This window comes from Periplaneta americana, chromosome 12 (genome assembly GCF_040183065.1).
Source record: "Periplaneta americana isolate PAMFEO1 chromosome 12, P.americana_PAMFEO1_priV1, whole genome shotgun sequence".
NCBI lineage: Eukaryota > Metazoa > Arthropoda > Insecta > Blattodea > Blattidae > Periplaneta > Periplaneta americana.
The window spans coordinates 170491806-170516177 of record NC_091128.1 but is presented as its reverse complement, the minus strand read 5'-3'; the positions used below and the strand labels follow the sequence as shown (position 1 = coordinate 170516177).

Sequence of the window (24372 nt, the reverse complement as noted above, 5' to 3'; positions counted from 1 at the left end):
TTCAGCCTTTCTTTTCTACTTCTTAGATCTTACTGCCATATATCATGGTCACCTTAGTCCTAGCTCACTTTACTTCTTACATCACTTCATTATTTCAATTAACGGTATTACCTTTACACTATACTTCATAACCTTCGTAACATTATGATCTTCTCACTCTTTTTCGTTTTTTCTTTTCACTTGCCACTTTTTCCCCCACTTACACATCATTTTCTTGAAGTAGGTTGGTTTTTCTGTCCTATTACATCTTCGCTTCACACTCTCTGTTTGCTTTTCATTGTCAGTGCTTCTCTTCCTATTCGACCTATCTCATCATTTCCTTTATCTTCATTCCCGGCCATCTCTTGACTCTTCACCAGTTGACAGTCTTCATTCCCCTCTCCTCTTGCTCGGCCTTGGGATGACGTCATTAATGGGAATCCAGTTAGATACGTAGTTTTGAGTTTTTACTGCAATTTCGTTGTGGTTGTAGATATTGATGACACTCATATATGAAATTATTTGATGATGATGATGATGATGATAATAATAATAATAATAATAATAATAATAGAAATTCCACTTCATACATCATCTCTGTATTCCTCATCTTTCACTGTTGCTACCTCTCGTCACTGGAACTCTCTGCCGTCTGAAGTCATGGGCTGCCGAACATTGAAATTTTTCAAATCCAAGTTAGAAAATTATCTTATGATGAATTGCCAAACTAACTTACTATTATGGCAAGTGTTGTATTGCATGTTTCCACGTATTCACATTTTTTTTTCTGTTCTAGTGATATTTAACTTATTTTATATTTTTGTTTTCGTATTTTCCGATAATGGTATATCTATAATGTGATAAGTTGAGCTACATATAATCATAATTTTCCTTATTGTGTGTACTTAAAAATATTGTATTCATTGTATGCCTTGTACTGCACTATTCTATTATTATTATTATTAATATTATTATTATTATTATTATTATTATTTTTACTATTCTTATTTTTTATCATTATTATTATTATTATTATTATCATCATCATCAATAATTGTCTTATTTTTTATACTTTGTATGTCTCATTTATTTTGACCTGCTGTTCACATTTCATTATGCTTTTTTCCTTTCTTTCTGTATGTTATATATTATGTCTGATTTCTACTTACTTGTTGTTTACATTTTATTATTATTATTATCTTATTCAGTTTTGTGTGTAAAATTGTAGTGTACTTTGTAAATTTGTAGTGTTTTTTTTAACGCAGTTTTACTCCTGGTTGAGTGTTAGAGAAGGTTGTATGGCCTTAACTCTGCCAGGTTAAATAAATCATTATTATTATTATTATTATTATTATTATTATTATTATTATTATTATTATTATTATTATTATTATTTCAGGACCTTCCTGTACTTCCTGAAGAAAGCAATGCTACATCGAACAAACGTGCAAGCTTTCCATCTGTGGCCCTTCCCACGCGGAGTTTAAAATTCAGTGAAGGGAAGTTGCAGTACTGGGACGGCAAGTAGGGTAACTAATACAAATCTTTCCATATCCCAGAGAGAAAGGACGAGGCGGCTCGTGACCGTCAATGCTCAAGTTTCACTTGGAATGTGCATATATGTTCCAGCATCTTAGTTCTCTTAATCTCAACCATATCCACGGTTTTATGCCTGAAGATGGAAGACTTTATGCTGTAGAAAGGCGTGCACACATTCCTTTTCCTTTAAATACCTAAATGTAAGATATAATTACAAAAATAATTGAAATATATTTTCATAAATTTCAGATATTTATAAATTTACGAAAAATTATTTGACTTTACTCTTTGTATCCACAAATTTACTTTTTTCTTTTTTTTTTAATTCACATTCCTACTACAGTGTAATACATTTTTGGTAAGGTCATGTATTATATTCACATGTAACTTTGGTACATCTATTCATAGAATAGAATGGTCTAGAATGGAGTAGGCTAATATAAAAGCATTGAGTCATCTGTTGCCTTGACTTGAAGTCTTCAATAGGTTGAGGTTATGAGAGTTAAGATCATAGAGCACGTGACGCTCCTTCGAGTACATGCAATGCACAAAGCACGTTGAAGGAGGAGATATTGAGGCCTATTTTCTATTTAATGCTTTGATGTGAATGGAAATATAAATAGAACTTACGATTCAATATTAAACTAGATGCCTGTTGGTTTTGTGTTGGAGAACTTTCCAGTACCTTGTGGCATGAAATGTTTCCCTCCTGTGTTCACACTGTTCAAAATACAATACATTTCAAGCAATTTCCTATTTTATTACAGAAGGCTAGGAAATGGAGATACTCTCAGCACAACTGACATCGTGTTAACATGGCCTTGGTAATTCCCATTCTGAATACAGTCGAACCCCTCTTTTACACTTTTCAAAAGGGACTGAAAAAAATGGTACAAGCATAAATGGGGGGGGGGAAGTATGGTCTGTGCATACCAACAACATTAAGGCTACAATGTTCAGAACATAGAATGATTTCTAATCAATGCTTGGAACTTTTATAACACACTGGGCTGTATTAAATATCACAGTTACCGTCAACCAGGCTGAAGTCGAACACTTTTGTGTAAAATATACCTGTTAAATCTGTTTAACAAAAGCTTTTCCCGAAGTCTAGGTCCCTTACCAGGTCTTTCCTGATGATTTGATAATGGAGCCAATGTGTAATTCGGAACCAATGGGTCTTTCTACAACCACGACACCACATGAAACTCTGAAATTATCAACTATACTTTTCTCTATATACCTGTTAATTATGAAGTAAGAATTGTCATATATATATATATATATATATATATACAGTATATATATATAATCACTTCACTTCACTAGCTTTGATAAAATTATTCTGTAGTTTATGGAAATATACTTTTATTTCCAAATTATCTATGGAGGACAATACACCAAAATAGATATAAAGTTCATCATGAACTTGAAAAAACTTCTAAATAAAGAAAGATTCCGTAAAATAAACTTTTCTCCCATCTTTCGGACATTTACAACATAAATATTGATGTTTTTAAGTCATAAGACTTCGTTACCCTGAATTAATTTCGTCGCACACAGTTTCATTGTAAATGTGTTGTAACATTAGTACAAATTAAGTTTAAAAATCATATATTTATTCCAGTTCCCAGCATTGTGTTTGTCATGTTTTACTTTCTCATTATATAAACTACAGTCCAAGGATTGTGTTGCTGCAAAACAATTGGTTTCGATATTTTGTCAGATACGCATTTTGAACATTACCAGTGTCAATAACAATTTAGCATATTTTGTTCGTGCCCATGTCCTGTTCATTTAAACTTCCTCATTTTTGTCACGATTGTTGTGATTGCTGATAAATTTGTACTGTTAATCGTCTTTCATTTCTTTGAAAATTATGGCTGGAAAATGTCTGCATTGGTACACTGTTGCATACAAGCTAGACATGTGATTGCATATACTAAGGAAGATGGTAACAAGGCTGCAGAAAGGCATTTTGGGCCACCCCCAACTGAAAAAAATGATAAGAATTTGGCGGAATCAGGAAGAGGATATAAAAAAATCAACTCATAGTAAACATAGCCTACGAAGTGGAACTGCAAAATGACTACAATGGTACTCTTTGTAGTTAGATTTACCTAGTTACTGTATTTCTTGAAAGTACATCTGTTTATTACTTTCTGTTTGAGTTACAGTAAATTTATTAAGTGATAAAGTGGTTTTCCTAAAATATGTGTACAAAAAAGGGGTGCATCTTATACACCAACAAATATGGTATTATTGTTGTTATTATTATTATTATTATTATTATTATTATTATTATTATTATTTACTTTTTTATGCTAATGGCGGGTACTTGACTTACATTGTTCACTCATATGAAGCCAGTTATGTAGATTGACACAAATTCATGTAAAATTACCCATTCAAAATGTTTAAAAGAATTGTCACATTATCCGATTGCCTTCAATAAATATTTGCATGCATCAACAATCATCTACTCTATTACCATGTATTACACCTCACTTGACGATATGTGTCAGAGGAAGAACAAATTATTGGTTGTATACATTTGAAATCTGGTTGGTGTAATATGTTACTAGTCAGCGATGTATACAGACGTGGACAAATTATTAGCAAAATTGAAGATTTTTATTATATATTTTTATAAAATATAATTCTTCAATTTAGACTACAGTTGACATTTTGTGTATTTCCAAATTATTAGTAAAATTGAAAATTTGTATAGTATACTTTTCAAAATTGAACTCCTCAATTTGGACTGCATTTGATATTTTTGCATATTTACAAATTATTAGCAAACCTGAAGGTTTTTATTATATACTTTTACAAAATTCGATTCTTCAATTTGGACTACAGTTGACATTTTGGATTTTTCCAAATTATTAGGAAAACTGAAGATTTTTGTTTCATATTTTTACAAAATTTGACTCTTCAATGCAGTTGACATGTTTGCTAATTTACAAATTATTAGCAAAATTGAAGATTTTTATTATATATTTTTACAAAACTTGACTCTTCAATTTAAACTACAATTGACATTTTTGCATATTTCTGTCTACTGTAATGATGGAAATATCCAAAATTGTCAACTGTAGTGTAAATTGAAAAGTCAAATTTTGTAAACAGAATTATCATAAAAATCGTCAATTTTGTTAATAATTTGTCCACGTCTGTACAATGGAGGGAGAAAGGAACTGGCCACCCTACCCCTTTATCTCTTGGCTTAGTTGCCTCATGAGCGATGCTTTATTTGGTGTCACTTATGAGGTTCAAACCTGTCTTCGCGCAGTTGACTAAACAACAACACTTCGAAATTACTGTTTTGTATATAATGAGAAAGTATGTGTGACATACATTGCATTATTTATTTTAATTGTTCGGGACTGAAAATCTTGTGTGCAAATATTCATAATTCATACATTTTATACTCAGGGTTTTGTTTTATGAATAAATCTATAGATATAAAAAAAAAAAAAGCCTTGCGTTTCTGGCAAGGTTTTGTGCCTTAAATGGGTGTTTTTATAACATTTCTAGAATGACTATCAATTATTTTGGGTAATAAGGCATTGGTCTTAATTAAAGACATTTAACCGATGCTGGTGTGACGTAACTATTAACAAAAAATAAATGCCAATCATGTGAGAGACTTTCAGAGCATCACAGGTACTGGAAATGAGGCAGGAAAGTCAGTATTGGTAGTGGTTCTATTACTTTTCTGTTCACGTGAAAGTGGAAGTCATTGTGAAAGGTGATGTTTGTGTGTGAAGGGGAACTTAAGTAGAACTCTCCCTGTGAATCAAATTCAACTAAGTGACTGTTTCAGATAGGAAGTGATTATTTTCGTTATTGATTATGCATTTTTTTTTTCATATTAGGACATTTGTGGCATATAGAAGGTACTGAAACATCATGCGATTCTAAAAAGGCATGTTTCATTGTCTTGTTTTATTAACGAAACTGTAGGAATTGTTTTGAGAATTAGTTCACTCTTTGATTGAACTACTCAGCTGCCCTATTAATCTTATTTGGAGGTAGAGTGTGTGGTAGACATTCAGATAATAGACTGTTCATTGTGTGGTGCTGAAGAAGGTCATAAATGAAATGTGCTTTAAATGAGACAAATAGAAGCAAGGTGGGGGATATCGTGAGTATATAACATGTAAGAAAACGGAGTTTTATTTGAAAATATCTTGGTAAACATAGCCAGAGAAACACAGCAACATGTGGTGAATGTTCAAGATCTACAAAAGAAATTAACTATACTGAGAAAAATGTGTCTAAATATGTCGAGTCCCATTTTTTAAATAATAAACTTCACACCACATATTTCTGCGTAAGAATATTATTGGCAATGACAAAACCGTAGGCTATTTGTTCATCATATGTTATTGAGAGTTCTAAGGGAGTGTTATTTCATTTGCGGAATACAGGGGTGTTCAAAAGTAATACATAATTAAATCGCTCCATGCAGGAAGGGCTTCAGTCCATTAGACCTGGTTTTGAGAAAACTAAGGAAAACAGTCTGTACTTTGTATTCCTTTCTGCATAGAACTCTGAGCCTGACGCTTCAGTTTCTGTCTTTCCAATCTTTCTGCACAGGCTGATGGAACCATCCATAAAGGTATGATTTCCATCGATATCTCGTTTTTTTCAAAATTTGTGACTGAAGCCCTTTCTGCATGGAGTGATTCAATTGCAATTAAAATTGAATGTGGGAATTTTGTACAAAAAGCTCTGATACATCAAAGCTTATATTTAAAAAGGGATATTTTTATAGAAACAAAAGATTTTTGCAGCTATTGTTGTGCAAATTATAACGTCATCGAAAACGTTTTTAAATGGCACTATGGAGTGGTGCCCATATGAAAGTTGTTCATAATGATCTTCTGTATCATCCCTAAGAGTTTGTAGCAATCACCCTGTTCAGATCTGTGAGGAACAACAGATTATGACATGCAGAAAGTAAACTGGGATGTTCAACTAAAACCTTAAACACTACATATAGACCTAGAACATTCATTAAACCTTAATATTGTTACCAAGCGAAGGGCTTATTAAAACATTGGCAAGACTACAAGACTTAGAAATAGTGCAGAATCAGTCTTTAAGATTAATAACTCCAATAACAGCTATGCAGATAGGTACCAAAAATATCCCCAATTACATAAGAAATAGAAAAACAAAGTACCATACTGTTTGAAAAACTAATGAGACTTTCAAACAATGACTACTGGAGATCTTATCAGGATAAAAAAAAAACATTATCTCGAATCCCAGGAAGGCTTTTTCCAAAAAGTTAAAAAACTTTAAAAGAAATATGATTTAGAACTTCTAAATAAATTAGAAAAACTCCCATTTCCAAATCATCCACTATCACATTGTACTACAGCTAGAGTTGAATTTGAATTAACACAAAATATCCCTGTAAACGAGATGCAAACCCAGCTGTATTAAAAAAAAAGTAGTAGCTTTGGAGACTGTTCAAACAAGATACCCTGAAAGAGAATGGATTCATATTTACACAGATGGATCACTTACAGGCAAAAATGGAAATGCAAGTGCTGGAATTTACAGTAAATTGTTTAGTTTCTATATATCTCTTGGAAAGTGGAACACATATTTTGATGCTGAAGTGGAATCAATAAGAAGGCAACTTCCCAGTCACATAAAATTTTTGTGCGAGATCGTGCGTATTTGCTTGGTTTCCGCACAAAACCAATCCGCGGAAAGTCTAAAATTCCACATTCAGTATTCCCAATCTAACACACATAACAATTTCCCTCTTCTTGCCTCTTAAGTGACATATTGATTTTACTGCTTTAGGCTTTTAACATATTATTTTTAAAGACGTTCAATATAGTAATCATTATAAATTGGAAACTTACCACTGCAATTTCACCTAAATTGCACTGTTAATTATTATTTTTTAAATATTTGCAAAAATTAAGTAAACTCTACAACTCCACTAAAGTTACTGCATTCGTGATGCAAGTAACATTAAGGAAGCCGTGAAAAAATCAACAAGATTCCAGACTCATTACATAACCTTACCGTTTGTTTTAAGTTCGCATTTATAGACTGGGGGAAAAAAAAAGACAGACGTATATCACGGCCTGCTGGAGTATAGTAAACACAGAAAACATTTTAAAGCAACAATGTTGAAGATAGATGTTTTTGTTTTGCAAATTTGCCGTCATTGAATAGAAACCAAGATGGAGATTTCATTGCAACTAATTAGAAATTCCTCTTTCAGGTATATAATAAACGATCTTCGCACAAAATAATGTACTACGTTTCGCTTTTTCAAACTTTTCCTCGAACATGAAAACTTCAACATACCGCTCTTGTAACGCATATTACTATTTAACATGGTGGTGGTTTTGAGCGACGCTAAATCAACCCTACAAGGAATACATCAATTCAGACTACAAATATCAAAATTAATGAAATTCAGGATCGTATTAAAATTATCCAAAATCTACAAAAAATATTTCAATGGATACCTTCCCATTGAAAGGAAATGAGGTAGCAGACACCTTGGCAAAGAAAGAAACAAAAATTAAACAGAGCTCTCTAACAGATGTTTCCTTTCATAATTTAAAATTAAGGATCAACTATATGCGGCTCTCAGCGCACAAATGGCCTAACTCACAAAATTTGCATATTGAGTTTGTTGCTTTAAAGAGCTCCTCATATTGTTCTCTTCAAATAAGTCGGCCTAATCATCATTCCCAGTTTTTCCATGAGATTTCATTACAATTTTCGTTCGTATATTGCATTTCGCGCACTGTTACAAAGAGTAAATTAGAAATATAATTTTGTGGGTTGGGTCATTTGTGCTCTGAGCACCTCATATATTTCAGTCAAAATTCAAAGAAAAACTTCATGATAACAGTAAAGATAAAGACTGGAACGTTATACTAAAAGACTCTAGCATCATCTCAGATTTACCAAGAAATAAATCAGTTGAAATCTTTCTACTAACAACTGGCCATGACTTTTAGCTGCTCATTTACATAGGATGAACATATATTTATCACACCAGTACACCCTTTGTAAAGATTCAAAATCTGTAATGAATAAAAACCATCTAATGAGATGCACAGCAATTAAGAAGATAGAAGCTGATATATCAGCCCAACTTACAACATACTATTGGGATATGCTCACATAAAATATATTTTATTTCCTTAAAAAGTATTGTTTATTAAATATAAGGTTTGACATACCTGAACTTTTTATTCAGAATCCCCTCATTCAATTTTAATTGCAATTATGTAGGCCTATTACTTCTGAAAAAACCTGTGTATATTTTCAAAGGAAATGATCACTAACATTCAGATGAGCTGTCAGAATTACCAGAATTTGCTTTAACTGCTTTTATATAACATTGATTTTGGTATGGTTTATAAGTACCAGATGAAATTTGGTGCTAAATGCAAAAATATATCGCGAACTATCATTATGCGGCACACTTTTCAATGTACTATATCTTCAAGAAAGTGAAAAATCTTATCTGATATCCAGATTTGTTGGGCTGCTGTTAAGGTATATACAAAAGTGATAGTCAAGGTTTGTCATTTGTTCTTGAGGCAAATCTTCCTCTTGCTTGTGTCTACACATCCTGCAGTGAATTCGTAACATAATTATAATCACTGATGTCGAAATAAAACATTAATAAAAATACGGAATCTAAATTATTTAAATATTAGACAGTAACACTGATCACATGACGTTTGTGGTATTGTTCTTGGAGTTCCTGATTTCTTATACAGAATGCCCCTAACTCCGCGCACATGGGCTACATTTTGTGAATTCTGGATGAAAATGGAGGCGAAAATATTGTTGTTGTTGTTTTCTAATGCCAGGCGTTTGACAATAAAGTCATTTGACCTCTTATTGGAGTGAAAATGGCAAGTTGTAGCCGATTTAAGTGAACACATATTTTAACGTTTTGGTGGCTACTTCATTCACACACAACCCCCAGAATGTCTGGAGGACCACACCTGCTGTTGGTCGACGGGTCCATTGGACCTAGCTGGGAGATCTTGTTGATCACCAGCTTTCCCTCCTTAAGCCACTGGAGGACGATTTTAGTGCCATAGCAGGTCAGCACTAGGAACAGAAAAGTAGAAAGAGGAGGAAGGAAAGTGAAATGAACCCCTAGGGCTCGAATGTTTGTGACAAAATTTCGCCCGAAGAATTTTTAATTGCACAATTGGACAACACTGCACAACATAGTAGTCTACTGTAATGTAATGTTTGCTGTGTTTATCATTGTAATCACAAGCAATAAATTATAAATAAATTATTTCAGTTATTTATAGTTCTGTTTCACATGTTCGTGTATTATAATATCTGTTCATGTTTTTCCGAGTTTCTCATTTGACTTCAGCAGTTAGTTTCCTATATAAACAATAGCCAATTAGGGTTCGGCTTTTCCCCTTAAAAATTTTCTAGATCTTCTTCAGTGGAGCAGCGTAATCCGGAGTGAGACAAGTGGCCAACAGGCTTGGAGCTCACATATTCTGTTTCTTTGAGCCCCAAATCCTTTGCGAGGACGTGTTTTGCATACCTTTTAAATTTCTCCTCCCACTTCTCCTCGTTCAATTCAAGAACCTTTGCTCAGTCGTCTGGATTAGCCTGATATAACAAATCTAGCAGAGAAAGTGACCTCTCTGGTCTTATTCTGATGATGGAACCTGTACATAGTTCCAAAACATTGGAAATATCAAGTTTCAGGACACAGTGCATTTACCCAAAAGCCCAATTCCAATCATAGTCACCGTGAAAATCCAAAAACTCATACATATAATCTACTTAAACAATACAATTTATAAATGCAGTCAAATGTTTCCACTTTTTCTATCTATTATGTCATTCTCTCTTTTTTTATTCTACCCCCATACTTTTTTCTGTTTTTATATGAATAGATGTTTAATGTGAATTTGATAGTTTTTGCTGTGTTTGTCGAGCAAGCAGATGATCAAACGTGAAGTATAATGTAACCCTATGGTTATTTAATTCAACAAATGAACCTCTTGAGACATTAACTTTAAATGTAAACAACAACTCAACACAATACTACTTCTGAAATTAAACTACGTTGCTGCTTTGTTTCTTGAAACAGGATTTCTCTCTATATGTCATGTCAAAGATGATGTGAAGACAGTCGCTGGAACAAATGACAAACCTTCACTAACACTTTAAACAGCCTCACTGTGGAAACCGTTATGATCTGTTTACCTGCTGTGAGTAATTTAGCTTTAGTCGAATTATAGAATGGTTGTGAAATTGGATAAAGGTGGACATGGACAATTCAAAACCAATAGGAATGCTGTTTATTGATAAAGAAAATCATATGATAGCAAGCAAAAGGCTACATTATGGAATATTCTGGAACGAGGTGTGATAAGATAATTTGATAATATATTCAAAGAATAGATGCCAGATCAAAATGGAAGCACGTTTATCTAGATGTTTATATACTACGAAGAGACCCTTCCAGGGTTGTTGCATCTCACCAAATACTTGAAATGATATGCATCGATGTTAGTCTTAGAAATTTGTCCAGGTAGATATATTATTAGGAGAGATGATATGGTATTAACACGTATTAATCACAAAAAAGGTAATAAAGTATTTCTAAACATTTGGCAAGACAAAACATGCAGCAAACAAGAGAACAGCTCCAAAAGGCAATGGTAACATACTTGAGTCATTGCATATCCCAAAAAATACGATTAAATTTACAGAGCAAATGTTTCACGTCTTACTGCAAACAAGACTTGAATGAAAATTAGATTCGTAAAATTAAGGATTAGTGAAAGAAGTACACCATAACCTTATGCATAAACTTGTTCCTAAAACTACAAACTACAAAAGGAAATTTATTACACGAAATTCTGATATAGATGAAAGGATAATCAGAAGGAACTGATAGTCTTAAGTTCATATAAATATTGAATTATACATGTCTTTAATTTAGAATGTTTTGTGAAGGTTGGTACCCAAGTACATTATGTTCTCTTCTCTTTTTCCGAAACAGATTCTTGTAGCAGGATACAATTATCCTATACAGCTATATACAACTTGCAACTTTTGTGGTTTATAATCAAATAGTGACATTGCCGTGATATTGGGTAGCTTTACTGAATTTCTCAGAATTAAATGATCGTTACAGAATGTCACGACATATCATAGTAATTATTTTATGAGAAACGACAAGCACGCAATTTTCATTAAGTTGCAATGCCAACAAGGACATAACGCGTCTTATATTGAAACACAGCACATTGGAAGACCCTACAGTAACAAATGTGCGTAATAAATGTGGCTAAATGACGAAATGTTCAAAAACAAAAACAAGGGATATACATGGGTTGGATAAAAAGTAATGGCAACAGTTCGATATTTCTGACATGGCTTTTTTCACAAGGGTACAACATTTACGTATCTTAAATATAGTCGCCCCCCTTATTTATCACCTTTTGCCAAATGTTTGGAAGGCATTGTACACATCAGCGCGTCTATCTTTGTTGATGTTCCGTATTGACCGCCCTAAAGCACGGATAAGTTCATCTCTGGTATTGTACCGGGTCCCTCGCAGTGGTTCTTCCACTTTGGTGAAGAGATCGTAATCGCATGGACTCATATCAGGTGAGTACAGAGGATGTTCCAGAATCTCCCATTGCCAGCGGCGCAAGAGATCCTTGACAGCAGCAGCGGTGTGACTCCTTGCATTATCATGAAGAATGATGGGGTTCTGTACCCCCAAGCGTCGTCGATTTCTCCTGAGGGCTGGACGAAGGTGGTGCTGCAGGAACCTGCAGTAGTAGTCCGTGTTTACCGTCTGCCTTGGAGGTACAGCATGGTGCAGTATTACCCCATCAATGTCATACGCCACAATGAACATCACCTTCACAGCACTTCCAACAAGGCCTTCCCGAAACGCTTTAACCCATCGTGCCATCGTGCGATATGGCAACGCTGCATCGCCACATGCTTCACGCAGTCCCTGAAAACATTCTTGTGCACTACGACCTCGTGCCATTTCAATTTTGATCCAGGAACGTTGCTCTAGTTTTGTAAGGATTGTCTTAGGGCACTCGCACTATCCCTATGAAAGTCAACGTTCTACACACTGCAGTAGATTGACAGAGTACTGTCGCCGCTGGCTGCACTAACTCATCTAACAGTCCTTATTCATGTCCGCACAGCTGGCAGCTCTCGAACGCACCATCGTCAATTTACAGCAGTATTGCCATTACTTTTTATCCAACCTATGTACATACGTATTGTGAGGTATATGTTTCGGGACCATAATAATAGAATGTGGGGGCCACCAGTGTAGCTCAGGCTGTAGCACGTTTGCAAGCTGATCAGGCATGGTTTTGATTCCCGCTTGGGCTAGATTACCTAGTTTGGTTTTTCCGAGCGCGAATGTCAGATAATGTATGACGAATCTTTAGCCTCATTTTGCCAAATACCATCTCTCTCACTATCACCAATTCCATTGATGCTAAATAACTCAGTAGTTCATACAGTGTAAAAAAATTAATAAATGAAGAGTTTGCGGGAAAAACGATGAATGTCACAATTCTGTTAAGGTTGATGTCATTATCTAATTCAATGGATCACTATGAAATTTAATGTTGTTCTTATGAAAACTGTAAAAAGGAGAATTATCACCACGAATACAGTAATTCTGTCCTTTATTTTCTATAGAAACAGCAATACATCTTGCAGTTATAGACTCAAATTAGATCATTATCTAATCCTCAACAGAAATGTGACATTTATCTTTTTCCCGCAAACCCTTCAAATAGAATGTAGAAGGTTTTGCTATATACAGGGTGGAAGTGAAGGAGTTGAGATATAATTTTTTTGGGGGGGGGGGGGGAAAGCTTCAGAATAAAGAAAAATGTAAAACTGAAAATAAAAATTATTCTAGTTCCTTTTTTTTTTTTTTTTTTTTTTTTTTTTTTTTACTGTTCATCCAAAATAATTGAAAAAAAAATTTTTTCTGCATTAACCAGACCTAAAAGACTAAAAATAGCTATGGCTTTTGCTGTGAGATTCATACTTACTTACTTACAAATGGCTTTTAAGGAACCCGAAGGTTCATTGCCGCCCTCACATAAGCCCGCCATCGGTCCCTATCCTGTGCAAGATTAATCCAGTCTCTGTCATCATACCCCACCTCCCTCAAATCCATTTTAATATTATCCTCCCATCTACGTCTCGGCCTCCCTAAAGGTCTTTTTCCCTCCGGTCTCCCAACTAACACTCTATATGTATTTCTGGATTCGCCCATACGTGCTACATGCCCTGCCCATCTCAAACGTCTGGATTTAATGTTCCTAATTATGTCAGGTGAAGAATACAATGCGTGCAGTTCTGTGTTGTGTAACTTTCTCCAGTCTCCTGTAACTTCATCCCGCTTAGCCCCAAATATTTTCCTAAGCACCTTATTCTCAAACACCCTGAACCTATGTTCCTCTCTCAGAGTGAGAGTCCAAGTTTCACAACCATACAGAACAACCGGTAATATAACTGTTTTATAAATTCTAACTTTCAGATTTTTGGACAGCAGACTGGATGATAAGAGCTTCTCAACCGAATAATAACACACATTTCCCATATTTATTCTGCGTTTAATTTCCTCCCGAGTGTCATTTATATTTGTTACTGTTGCTCCAAGATATTTGAATTTTTCCACCTCTTCGAAGGATAAATCTCCAATTTTTATATTTCCATTTCGTACAATATTCTGGTCACGAGACATAACCATATACTTTGTCTTTTTGGGATTTACTTCCAAACCGATCGCTTTACTTGCTTCAAGTAAAATTTCCGTGTTTTCCCTAATCGTTTGTGTATTTTCTCCTAACATATTCACGTCATCCGCATAGACAAGAAGCTGATGTAACCCATTAAATTCCAAACCCTGCCTGTTATCCTGAACTTTCCTAATGGCATATTCTAGAGCGAAGTTAAAAAGTAAAGGTGATAGGTGAGATTCATGGAAGTATTAAAAAAATATATATATTGATATTAAATTGTAGCCCAAAAAATTGTGGAATTTAAAAACAAAATTATATCACAATACCTGCTAATATTCTTCGATTTGTAGTAGGTATTATTAAAGATTAAGCTTGTAAAAACATTCCCTGAAAATTTTGTTTAGACATCTGTAAGAGTTTTGTAGTAATATGCACCCAACCTCATGGAATGAACCTTGTCGAGATAGGCAGTATCTTCTCATAACTTAAGTTGAACTTCTTTTTTAAAACGTCAATGAAAATCCCATGCACCCAGCCACCATTTTTATTCTTTGCTCAGTTGTAAAATAGTTATGATCAGCCATGTAAATAACTAATTCATATGTTGCTATGCTAAAGTTTAACTCGTATTTTATTTATTAATTTTTTTTTGGTGGGGCGTTGAAGGACAAGAGCTCGATTAAATGGATATGATTGTTCAGAGAAAGTGAGCTGTGTAATTGTGTCTCGGACCACTGTATGCAGACTCAGCCCACGAACTTAACAGGCAGCTAAGGGAATATTTTTCATTGTCACAAGGAATTGTAACCAGTGTGCTTTATAATATAAGTAATTGTAAATAGTGAAACCAGATGTTAAAGTAATATAGGTGCAAACGTGAAGGATTTATTCGTTTTAGTGACATTTAGAATTAAATTACGACTCCGAATCTTCAGTATTCATTTCAAGACACAGTTTATCGAGTACAAATGCTATGGAAAAGATCCTCTCTTGGCGTCTTTATTTGTTGTGTTGAGCTTAATCCTTAAATTGACAAAGTTTCGTATAGGATGCAATATTTTAATTTATGCTACAATTTTAATACAGTAACAGAAAAAAAATTGGTAGAATATAAATTTAATCCATAAATTTTCTAGACATCACAATAACAAAAGTAGACAACAAACACACATTCAAAGTATACAGAAAACCCACAACAACACACATACACAACACATCCAACCACCCAACACAACACAAACAAGCTGCATTCCGAACATTGGTACACAGACTACTCAACATACCAATGAACCAACAGGATTACAACGAAGAGCTAAACACAATCAAATACATAGCACAAGAAAACGGATACAACCCTAACATAATAGACAACATAATATGTAAGACAAAACATAATCACAAAAAAACATAAGAATACAACACAAACACAAGAACATAAAAAATACATCACACTAACATACGAAAACAAAAACACACACAAAATTGCAACCTCATTCAAGAAATTAACATCCCTACAAAAACATCTCAACACACAAACAAACAAATACAACCACACAGGCGTATACAAATTCAAATGTAACATCTGCAACAACTTCTACATAGGACAGACAGGCAGATCATTTCAAACACGTTACAAAAAACACATCACAGCCATAACAAAATTACAAAACACCTCCACATATGCAGAACACATCACAAATGCTAACCACATCCACAGAGACATCAACTCAGATATGGAAATACTACACATCCAACCAAAAAGCCAGAAACTAAACACACTAGAACAATATGAAATATACAGACACACGAAAACACACCCCAACGAAATTCTCAACACACAACTCAATTTCAGAACACACACTGTCTTTGACTCTACACTATACCACACGAACACACCCTCACAGGAAATAAAACAAGAGGTGCCAAGACCAACAACGACCAGTTCTGAGGATGACCCATAAATAGGTCGAAACATGTAAACAAAGTACGGTACGTTAGAATTTAACACAAGAAAGTCTTATCATACATATTCCGAAATAAATTTAAGATAATAACAGAATGATATAACTTGCAACAAATATAATATGGACATTATGTTAACTGTTTTCTTTACAACCTGACGTGGTTTAAGAAATAAAGTGTAAGAGACAGAGTTCTTCCAATTTAAGGATTACCTGAATGAGTTACAACTCACATTCTCTATGAACAGACCACCTACAACATACAAGCAAATCATATTAAAGGATAATCTAATGTAGCTATTTAGACATTGAAAATGCACTCTGTAGATCTTCACATAAACAGAGGAAGAAAAGTAATAAGGAAATGGAGAATTTATGCAACACCAAAAATATTTACACGAATTGAAAATACAATAAAAATATTAATAAAAAAACAATATCTCTAATGAGAAGAAGTAACGAAATACAAAACAATAAAACAAAAACTATTCAAGCAATATTTTATTTATTTCATGTACCGATATTTCTTGTCAAAACATGAATATAAAAGATATAAATTTCAACAGATAATCATGTATAACATTGATACTTTCGTAGCAGTGTACTCACTACGCCTTCATTTATAAATACAGTATTGTCACCAGAAAAATTCCATTGGCAGATTTTCTTGAGTGAATAATTTTACATTCTCAGTAGAAACATCCCAGCATTGCTATCCATATAAACAACGATTTTCTTTCTTCTGACATTCCTATTTTCGCTTACACTATATTGTATTGTAACACAAGTGGAAATAGGAAGTAAAGATTGAGCAACTACAAGGTGAAAAGTGTGTAAGTATAATAAGAAAGAATATTAGTTCAGTTATTATTTTAAGTATGTAATTTTGCGGTTTTGTTGCCAGGTCCACCTTTTGTGTCAGTGCTTCCAAAGTGATCTCTCTGACGTTCAGTTTACTAGTTTTTGTTTAAATTCAAGTAAGGGAAAAATAATAAGTTTGAAATATGTATGTCCTTATGGAAACGGTAATGGCAGACAATGCACTGAGCAAGTGAATGCTCAGCAACGCAATGCAGTGTCGTACCTAGTTCATTTAATTTCACATACACGAAACCATGATTATGTACAATAAGTTGGTGCTGGTTTTTCGGTACTTACATACCACTGGTAAGCCAGCACATATATCACTCTCATTTAATTTTCATAGGCATTTGTTCTTCATTGTTATTTAACTTTGAAGGACAATGGACCTAAAATTCACAGCTAAATATACATGCAGATCTCATATTCCCATTTTCATGTTCTCTTGTTCAGGCATGAACACAGAACACCAAATAAATAAGAAGTGAACAACACGTGTTAAAATGCGGAAACGAAAGACAATCTCAGTGTTCCATGTGGAATGGTAGCTAAGCTGTATGTATGAAAATATTACGTGCCAAACTGTATGTATAAAAACATTCTCGTATGATGGTTTCACAGACCTTCAGCTGAGTCAAGTTATTGAAACTCTCCAAGCTTTCAGCTACTAACTCTGCAGCCATCTTCATCCCTGAAGTTATTAGCCGAAAACTTAGAGAATTTCAATAACTTGGCTCAGCTGATAACCCGCAAAACCATCATAGAGAACTGTTTATTTGGTATTCTGTGATCTATTCACAAGTCCACCATCGTCCGTTATCGTCAACAAAAAATTCTAAGATGGCCGCCAAGTTATACAGTCACAAGATGGCATTTCACCTCGCAGCACTCCAAGTCCCCTGGTTCGTAAACTAAGTACTGTCTCTCTTTTTCCTATCTCACCTTCACCCCCATGGGCATGAAGCTGAATACAAGAATTATAATTATTACAACAATGGCATGCCAAGGCCTTCTATAAATTTATTTATATTTTAGTTAAAGAAGTGAATTTTAAGTCTACTATTTCGTAATTTAAATAAATGAATTAATTACCTCACATTAATAAAATAATAGAGGTATTTTTTTCAAGTTATTTTGAAATTGCATTTGGTTTTGGTTAATATATGAGGAACATCTGAAATTTTCTTTCCCAGCGTGAATGAATGGTAATCAGAAGAAGAGTGTTTCCAGGTCGAACCCATTGTTTGCTGCAGATATGCTAGACCTCCATACAATCAACGAAAATCCACATTTTCTAGCTTCTGTGTTTTTTCTTTCACTCATCAGGTACAGCTCGCATTTGGAATTCTGAAAATCCCCATGTCTTTATTGAACATATTAGGCCCGATGCAGACTAGCGTTAAAAGGACGCTGTGATGCAGCGTCCCATTGATGCTCGGTTTAGAAGTACATTGTTCTAAAGTGACCCATACACACGTGGTCCCCGGGACGCAGCGTCAGGTAAAGATAGACGGCGGTGACGCAGCGTTAATTTTCTAGTTGCGGGTTCTGCCAGAACGCAGCGTCACCGCTGACTGCTGCGTTCTGGCACTTCATTGTTGACTGTTGTTCAATTCACACGTGCGTCTATCGGCTATAGTATGGACAGCGAAATCGACATAGAATTATTTATTGAAGCGATTAAAAAATTCCCAGAAGTGTGGGATGTTTCAAGTGAGGAATGCCTCAGCTAACCCACCTTTCCTCTCTGAGCGTCCAGCAAAGCAACGAAGGGATTTGGAGGATACTATGATATCTTTCATGAAGACTCCAATCCCTAATGTTCCTGCTCCTAAACCTAATGATGATAGGTCTTTTTTTTAGTCTCTGATTCCAATCGTCAGTACTTTCAATGTTGAAAAAAAAATTGGATTTTAGGAGTGGAGTTTTGGACTTTGCCAAGAAAATGAGACTGTTATTCATACCGCAACCCATACACAGCACAATGTTCCTCAGGAGCAGCATTTTCCTTCCCAAAACCAGCCACGTGTGCCCTGGCAGTAATCTCTCTCTGTTCAATGTTCTCCTGCGATGAGCAACATTTCAACTTCCGCACACTCACTAGAAGACTCCACCGAGTCTGTAGACTTCTTTAGACCTAATTGTTGTTCATGTAAGTGCAGTGTAATTGTATTAATTTTTGTAATGTTTCAGTGATATATTATGTATTCAAATGCTAGATAGCTAATCAATATAGTTGTTTGTCAGTTATTTAAGCCTTCCCTAAAGTTCACTTTTATACTTTTAAAACTTATACCTTAAAACTTAGAAAATATAACCTAATAATACCAAACTAAACATATTTCATTTTCAATATCAATATACTTTGAATGAGTGAACTTGCCTTAAAATTTACATTTCTAAGGGAGGGATTGCTAGTGTCATCACAGTATCTTCACTTCTGATCACGTCACTTATCTTACATGCCAGTTCATCAAATGATTTAATACTCATTTGGAAATAATTGAAAAATTTTGTATCATCATCTCTCAACTCTGTGAACATTGTCGTAAAAGTACCTTGAAGTAATCGTTTGGCAACCAATGGATGTTCCCAAAACCGCCTCTCTGTGCGCTTCAAGTAGTTTTTGTAAACTAAATACGCAAAAACAGCACGTTTTCGTCTGTACACTTCCATCATGGATCTCTGAAAGATTCCAAAAGTCGGAACAATATGCGTCATTATGACGCTACGTGTGGACGGGTGGACACAGGGACGCAGCGTCAACCAATGGACGCGCGTCTTTATGACGCTAGTCTGCATCGGGCCTTAGATATGGCCTCCACGTTCACCGGATGTCACACCTCTGGACTTCTTTTTATGGGAACATAAATCGTGTATCAAATAAACCAAACTGTAATATTCTATAATCATTAGTGTCTTTATGGTATCAGAGTAAAGTAGGTGAAGTTCTATGTGGACATGGTGTAGTTGTGTAATGATATAATAGAGTAGTGACTTAGAACAGTTCTCTGACATGAATAAATAAGAATGACATATGTGCTGGCATACTGTTAGGATGTAAGTACCGGTTTTTCATGTAATCTAACATTGTGACTGTTTTAATTGTGATTTGTGAGAGGTTTTGTAAACTTGAGAGTTGAATAGAGATGCAATGCTACCACAACATCGATGGTATATGTTTTAATATGTATATACTAATAAGTTAAAAGTTTATATATTCTGAATATACTAATAGGTACTTACATAATCGCGATGTTCAGATTGTACTGAAGTGATATTTACTTTTGTGCAAGCTTCGTTCTGTATGGTTTGTATTTTGTAATATTTCTCATTCCTCCCCCGCATTTTGCAGGTGGTATGACTGGAATATGTATATAACTATACTTACTGTACATACTGTAGTGTTCCTGGCTGGGAACAAGATGTATAGAACATATTTCATTGTGTAGAATCTCTGAAGTCAGGCAAGTGTTGATTTTATCCCAACTGCAACCATGTGATGAAGAGTGTGAATATTTTATCATATATGTACTTTTTTTGCATTAATTTTTCAGGGCCTGTGTTGACAGAAAGGAAACTTGCAATAAATTACGTCACTAGATAGCGATTATTTCAAACCATTACAGAAGCTTGCATAAATTAGTCGTCCTTTCTTGTAATCAGAGTCCACAGAATTTGCCCACCATTTCATCAAGTTTCTAATCGCATTCCTGTGGGAGATATTTGGCGTTACACAATAATTAAGCTAGTTCCTGTTATGGATACAATGTTCAGCACAGTATCATTATTACTTAAAAAAAATACGAATGTTTTCGTAAAAGAGTATTTTCCCTGGACCAGAAATACAATACGGCATTGCTTGAAAGTAGCAGGAGTGAGTGTTTTCGTAAATGACGAGTATATTCCCTGGACCAAAAATACAATATATTGTTGCTATAATGAGTAATGATGTGCTAACATTAACCTAAAGTTCAGCAAAGATACTGTAAAAATCAACTTAAAATTTTTCTCAAATCAAATTTGGAAATCAGATCATGTGATGAGCTTACTAAAATAATTGCATTTTTATTTTACCCACACTGATGAGGGAATTTACAAGATAAAGAAAAATCCCTATTAAACACAGTTAACTTCTGAAATAAAAATTGAATAGACTATGTTAACAGAGTTTATTTCTTTCGTCATTTGTTTTCACCTAAAGGACTGGACAAACATACTACAGTGCACTGGTTCCCGACATTCAGCTTTTTCTCATGCAGTGATAGAGAATTGTGGAAGGAGAAATGGGAATACTCCGAGAAAACTTGCCATCATACCATCTTTGCTCACTACAAATTTCACTCATAACTCAGACACACGTTATTTTCTTTGTTTATTGTATTTTAAATACAGTCTGTTCAAAATGTTGAAGTTTTAAGTTCATCATATTTGTAAAAGTGCTTGGTATAGTGACTGCATAGTCTACTATATACAGTCACGAAGCTTGGGATGATTTTTTGCATTTATCGCGATAGTTGCTAGCCGCTTGGAGCGCTGTGAGTACTAGGAACAATAGACTGTGTCACTGCCATCGTAATCTAATACAGGCCGTAAGGCAGACCATGTCACTTGCTTAATCCGATCACGAAGGGCGGTGTTTCAACCATATAAATTAATTGGAATGCATAAAGAGTAACATATTTCTCTAAAATGTAGTGTAATTGCATTAATAAAATTATTAACAATGATTAGGAGACACTTCAGACATAATTCCTTGCGAGTTAAGGTGTAATATTTTTGGTGTGAAAATTACGTTGTTCGTATGTGTAATACCTGCATTTATTTGGATTAAATATTGCGAAATTCTTGTACATTCATTTATGCACGATTCAATAATTTTCAGTTGCACTGCACGAATATTTAGATATGTTGAAATTATAGGTTATGTTTACTGTACCAGTTGCCCCTTTCTGTCTAATTTTAGTGGTCTCCAATGCCCTGCCACTACATATGTATGTTATGTCATATGGATATTATAGATTATGTTTACTATATTTAACTTATATTCCTATATTCGCAATTATACATTATAATTAAACATAATGTCATATATGACACATTCTATTTGTCTGTATTTTAATACAATTGAGGGAATTATTGTATTACTGAATTATTGTATTTCTCTACTACCTAAGACATGAAGTAACACAATCGTACCTACTCTAATTTCATAGGAGTGGTATGGTAAATTTTCTGTCTACAATTAAGGAAGGTAGATGTGCTAAATTAAAATCACAATATAAATTCGTTTTATTGAACCTCAAAATATCTTTCATTCCAAACTTAAAATGTTGATGCGAACAGATTATGTTAACACGTAAAATTCTCTTCACATTAAAATAACACAGTTTTGTAATTATTTCTGCAACATATTATGCAACAAGAAGTAAACGAAACTTATGGACACATTACACTAAATAAAACTTAGCAATGATACGCAATAAAGTTATAATATTTCACTGACCTCCATACACTGAAATAGAAAACCCGAACATACATTTCGGCCTGGTCTAGATTGAAAAGGCATTGACTGTGCGTAATTCGCTTTGTTGTAAAAAGTTGTGTAAACTGTGCAATGTTCGTTATCGGTTGTAATAAATGTAAATGGCTAAAATACAATAATTTGAATAATAATATGGGACAAGGAGACGTTTGTGGTACTATAAATATTGTAAGAAAAAGAGGTCAGAGTTATCCTTCTTCTGAAAGATCCAGGAAGGTGAGTTTATAAAATACAATATATGCTTTATGAAAATAAAATATAAACCTTATGTATTTCATATTTCAGTATTGGAAGGAAGGTGTTAATTTTTTCAAAAGAATACGATATCGAAAGTAAAATACATTTTATCGTGTGCTGGGGAAAGAGTCTGTGATGAGGCGATAGTAGCGATCCTGGTGGTTAGCAACTATCTACATATGGATGCATATTTCAACTGTCTATGTTTGCATATTTAGTAAGTATTGAGCTTCGTGACTGTATATACTAGACTGTGGTGACTGTGTGTATGGGGTTAACTTTTTTAAAACTTCTTTTATTAAAACAAGGATAAAATGTAACCTGATTTCCTAAAATGTTGATTACATGAGGCGAAGTTTACTACTCAGATGCTAGGAAAGTAGCCAGCCAACAAGACTATGGAAGTTAAGCGCCAAGCTTTTAGAAATTTAAAAAGAATCCTGTATTGAAAAAGATTAGTGTGTCTGTAAATATCGAAATAAAAATATTTGACGAAAGGATTTAAATCTGTAGCGCTACTGTGTTAGTTGACAGATTTTCAGCAAATTCTCGCACATAATCTTACAAGTGGGCACCAGTAAACTCGCCTCATCTAATCATTGATTAACATGGGCCCATATGCATTCATTATTGATGTTCTCTACCACAACTAGAAGAAAGTGTGCAACCAAGAAAATCTTGTAGACTTTATTGATAACACCTTCAAGCATATTTGGACATATTTCCCATGATGAAAGATGAATGTTACAACTATTAAACTGTAGTTCTATTTTTATACTATTGTTGTAGAAAATGGAAACTATATACGTACTAATTTAAATGTGTGTAAAATATTGTAATATATAATATATATAAAATATAAAAATTTGTTAATGTTATGTACATGTTATGTAGTCGTTTTATGTTAACTCGTTGAATGAAACACAGACTTCTGCTCCAGCATAAGTCTGTGATTCTGAATAACTTTTAAGTTTTATGAATAGAAGTTCTGTTCATGCATTTTACCTCTTTCCATGTTTTGCTTATATCTGCTGATTCTTCTTCCACTGTCCTTCTCCAAGTTCTTTTCGATCTCTCTTCTTTTTCTTTTCTTGTTGAGGATTCCAGTTAACCTTTCTTAAAATATGTTCCATCCAATTCCATTTCAGCCACCGGCGTGGCTCAGTCGGTTAAGGCGCTTGCCTGCCGGTCTGAAGTTGCGCGGGTTCGATCCCCGCTTGGGCTGATTACCTGGTTGAGTTTTTTCCGAGGTTTTCCCCAACCGTTAGGTGAATGTCAGGTAATCTATGGCGAATCCTCGGCCTCATCTCGCTATCACAATCTCACCAACGCTGAATAACCTCGTAGTTGCTACAGCGTTGTTAAATAACCAATTAAAAAATGTTTTCTTTTCCAGCTCTGAAATTGTTCCTGGCCTCTTTAATTCTTTTGCATAATTCTTTGTTCTTTATTTAGCACT

The 24372-nt window shown here is 34.2% G+C and overlaps 1 protein-coding gene across 3 annotated transcripts in view; it reads left to right on the top strand.

Annotated features, from left to right (window-relative positions):
* The window catches only part of LOC138711169 (protein FAM91A1), a 75368-nt gene that overhangs the window by 49536 nt on the left and 1460 nt on the right, over window positions 1-24372 (top strand). Inside the window, exons 13-14 of one of the 3 annotated variants that reach the window (XR_011335353.1) lie at window positions 1379-18512; window positions 19944-23791. Coding sequence is in view for 2 of the 3 variants with exons in the window: in XM_069842523.1 (XP_069698624.1) it covers window positions 1379-1507 (129 nt within the window). In the remaining variant the exon portion in view is untranslated. Of the gene's footprint in view, window positions 1-1378; window positions 23792-24372 lie in introns of those variants that run through there. The other 2 variants (XM_069842523.1, XM_069842522.1) reach the window with 2 other exon arrangements.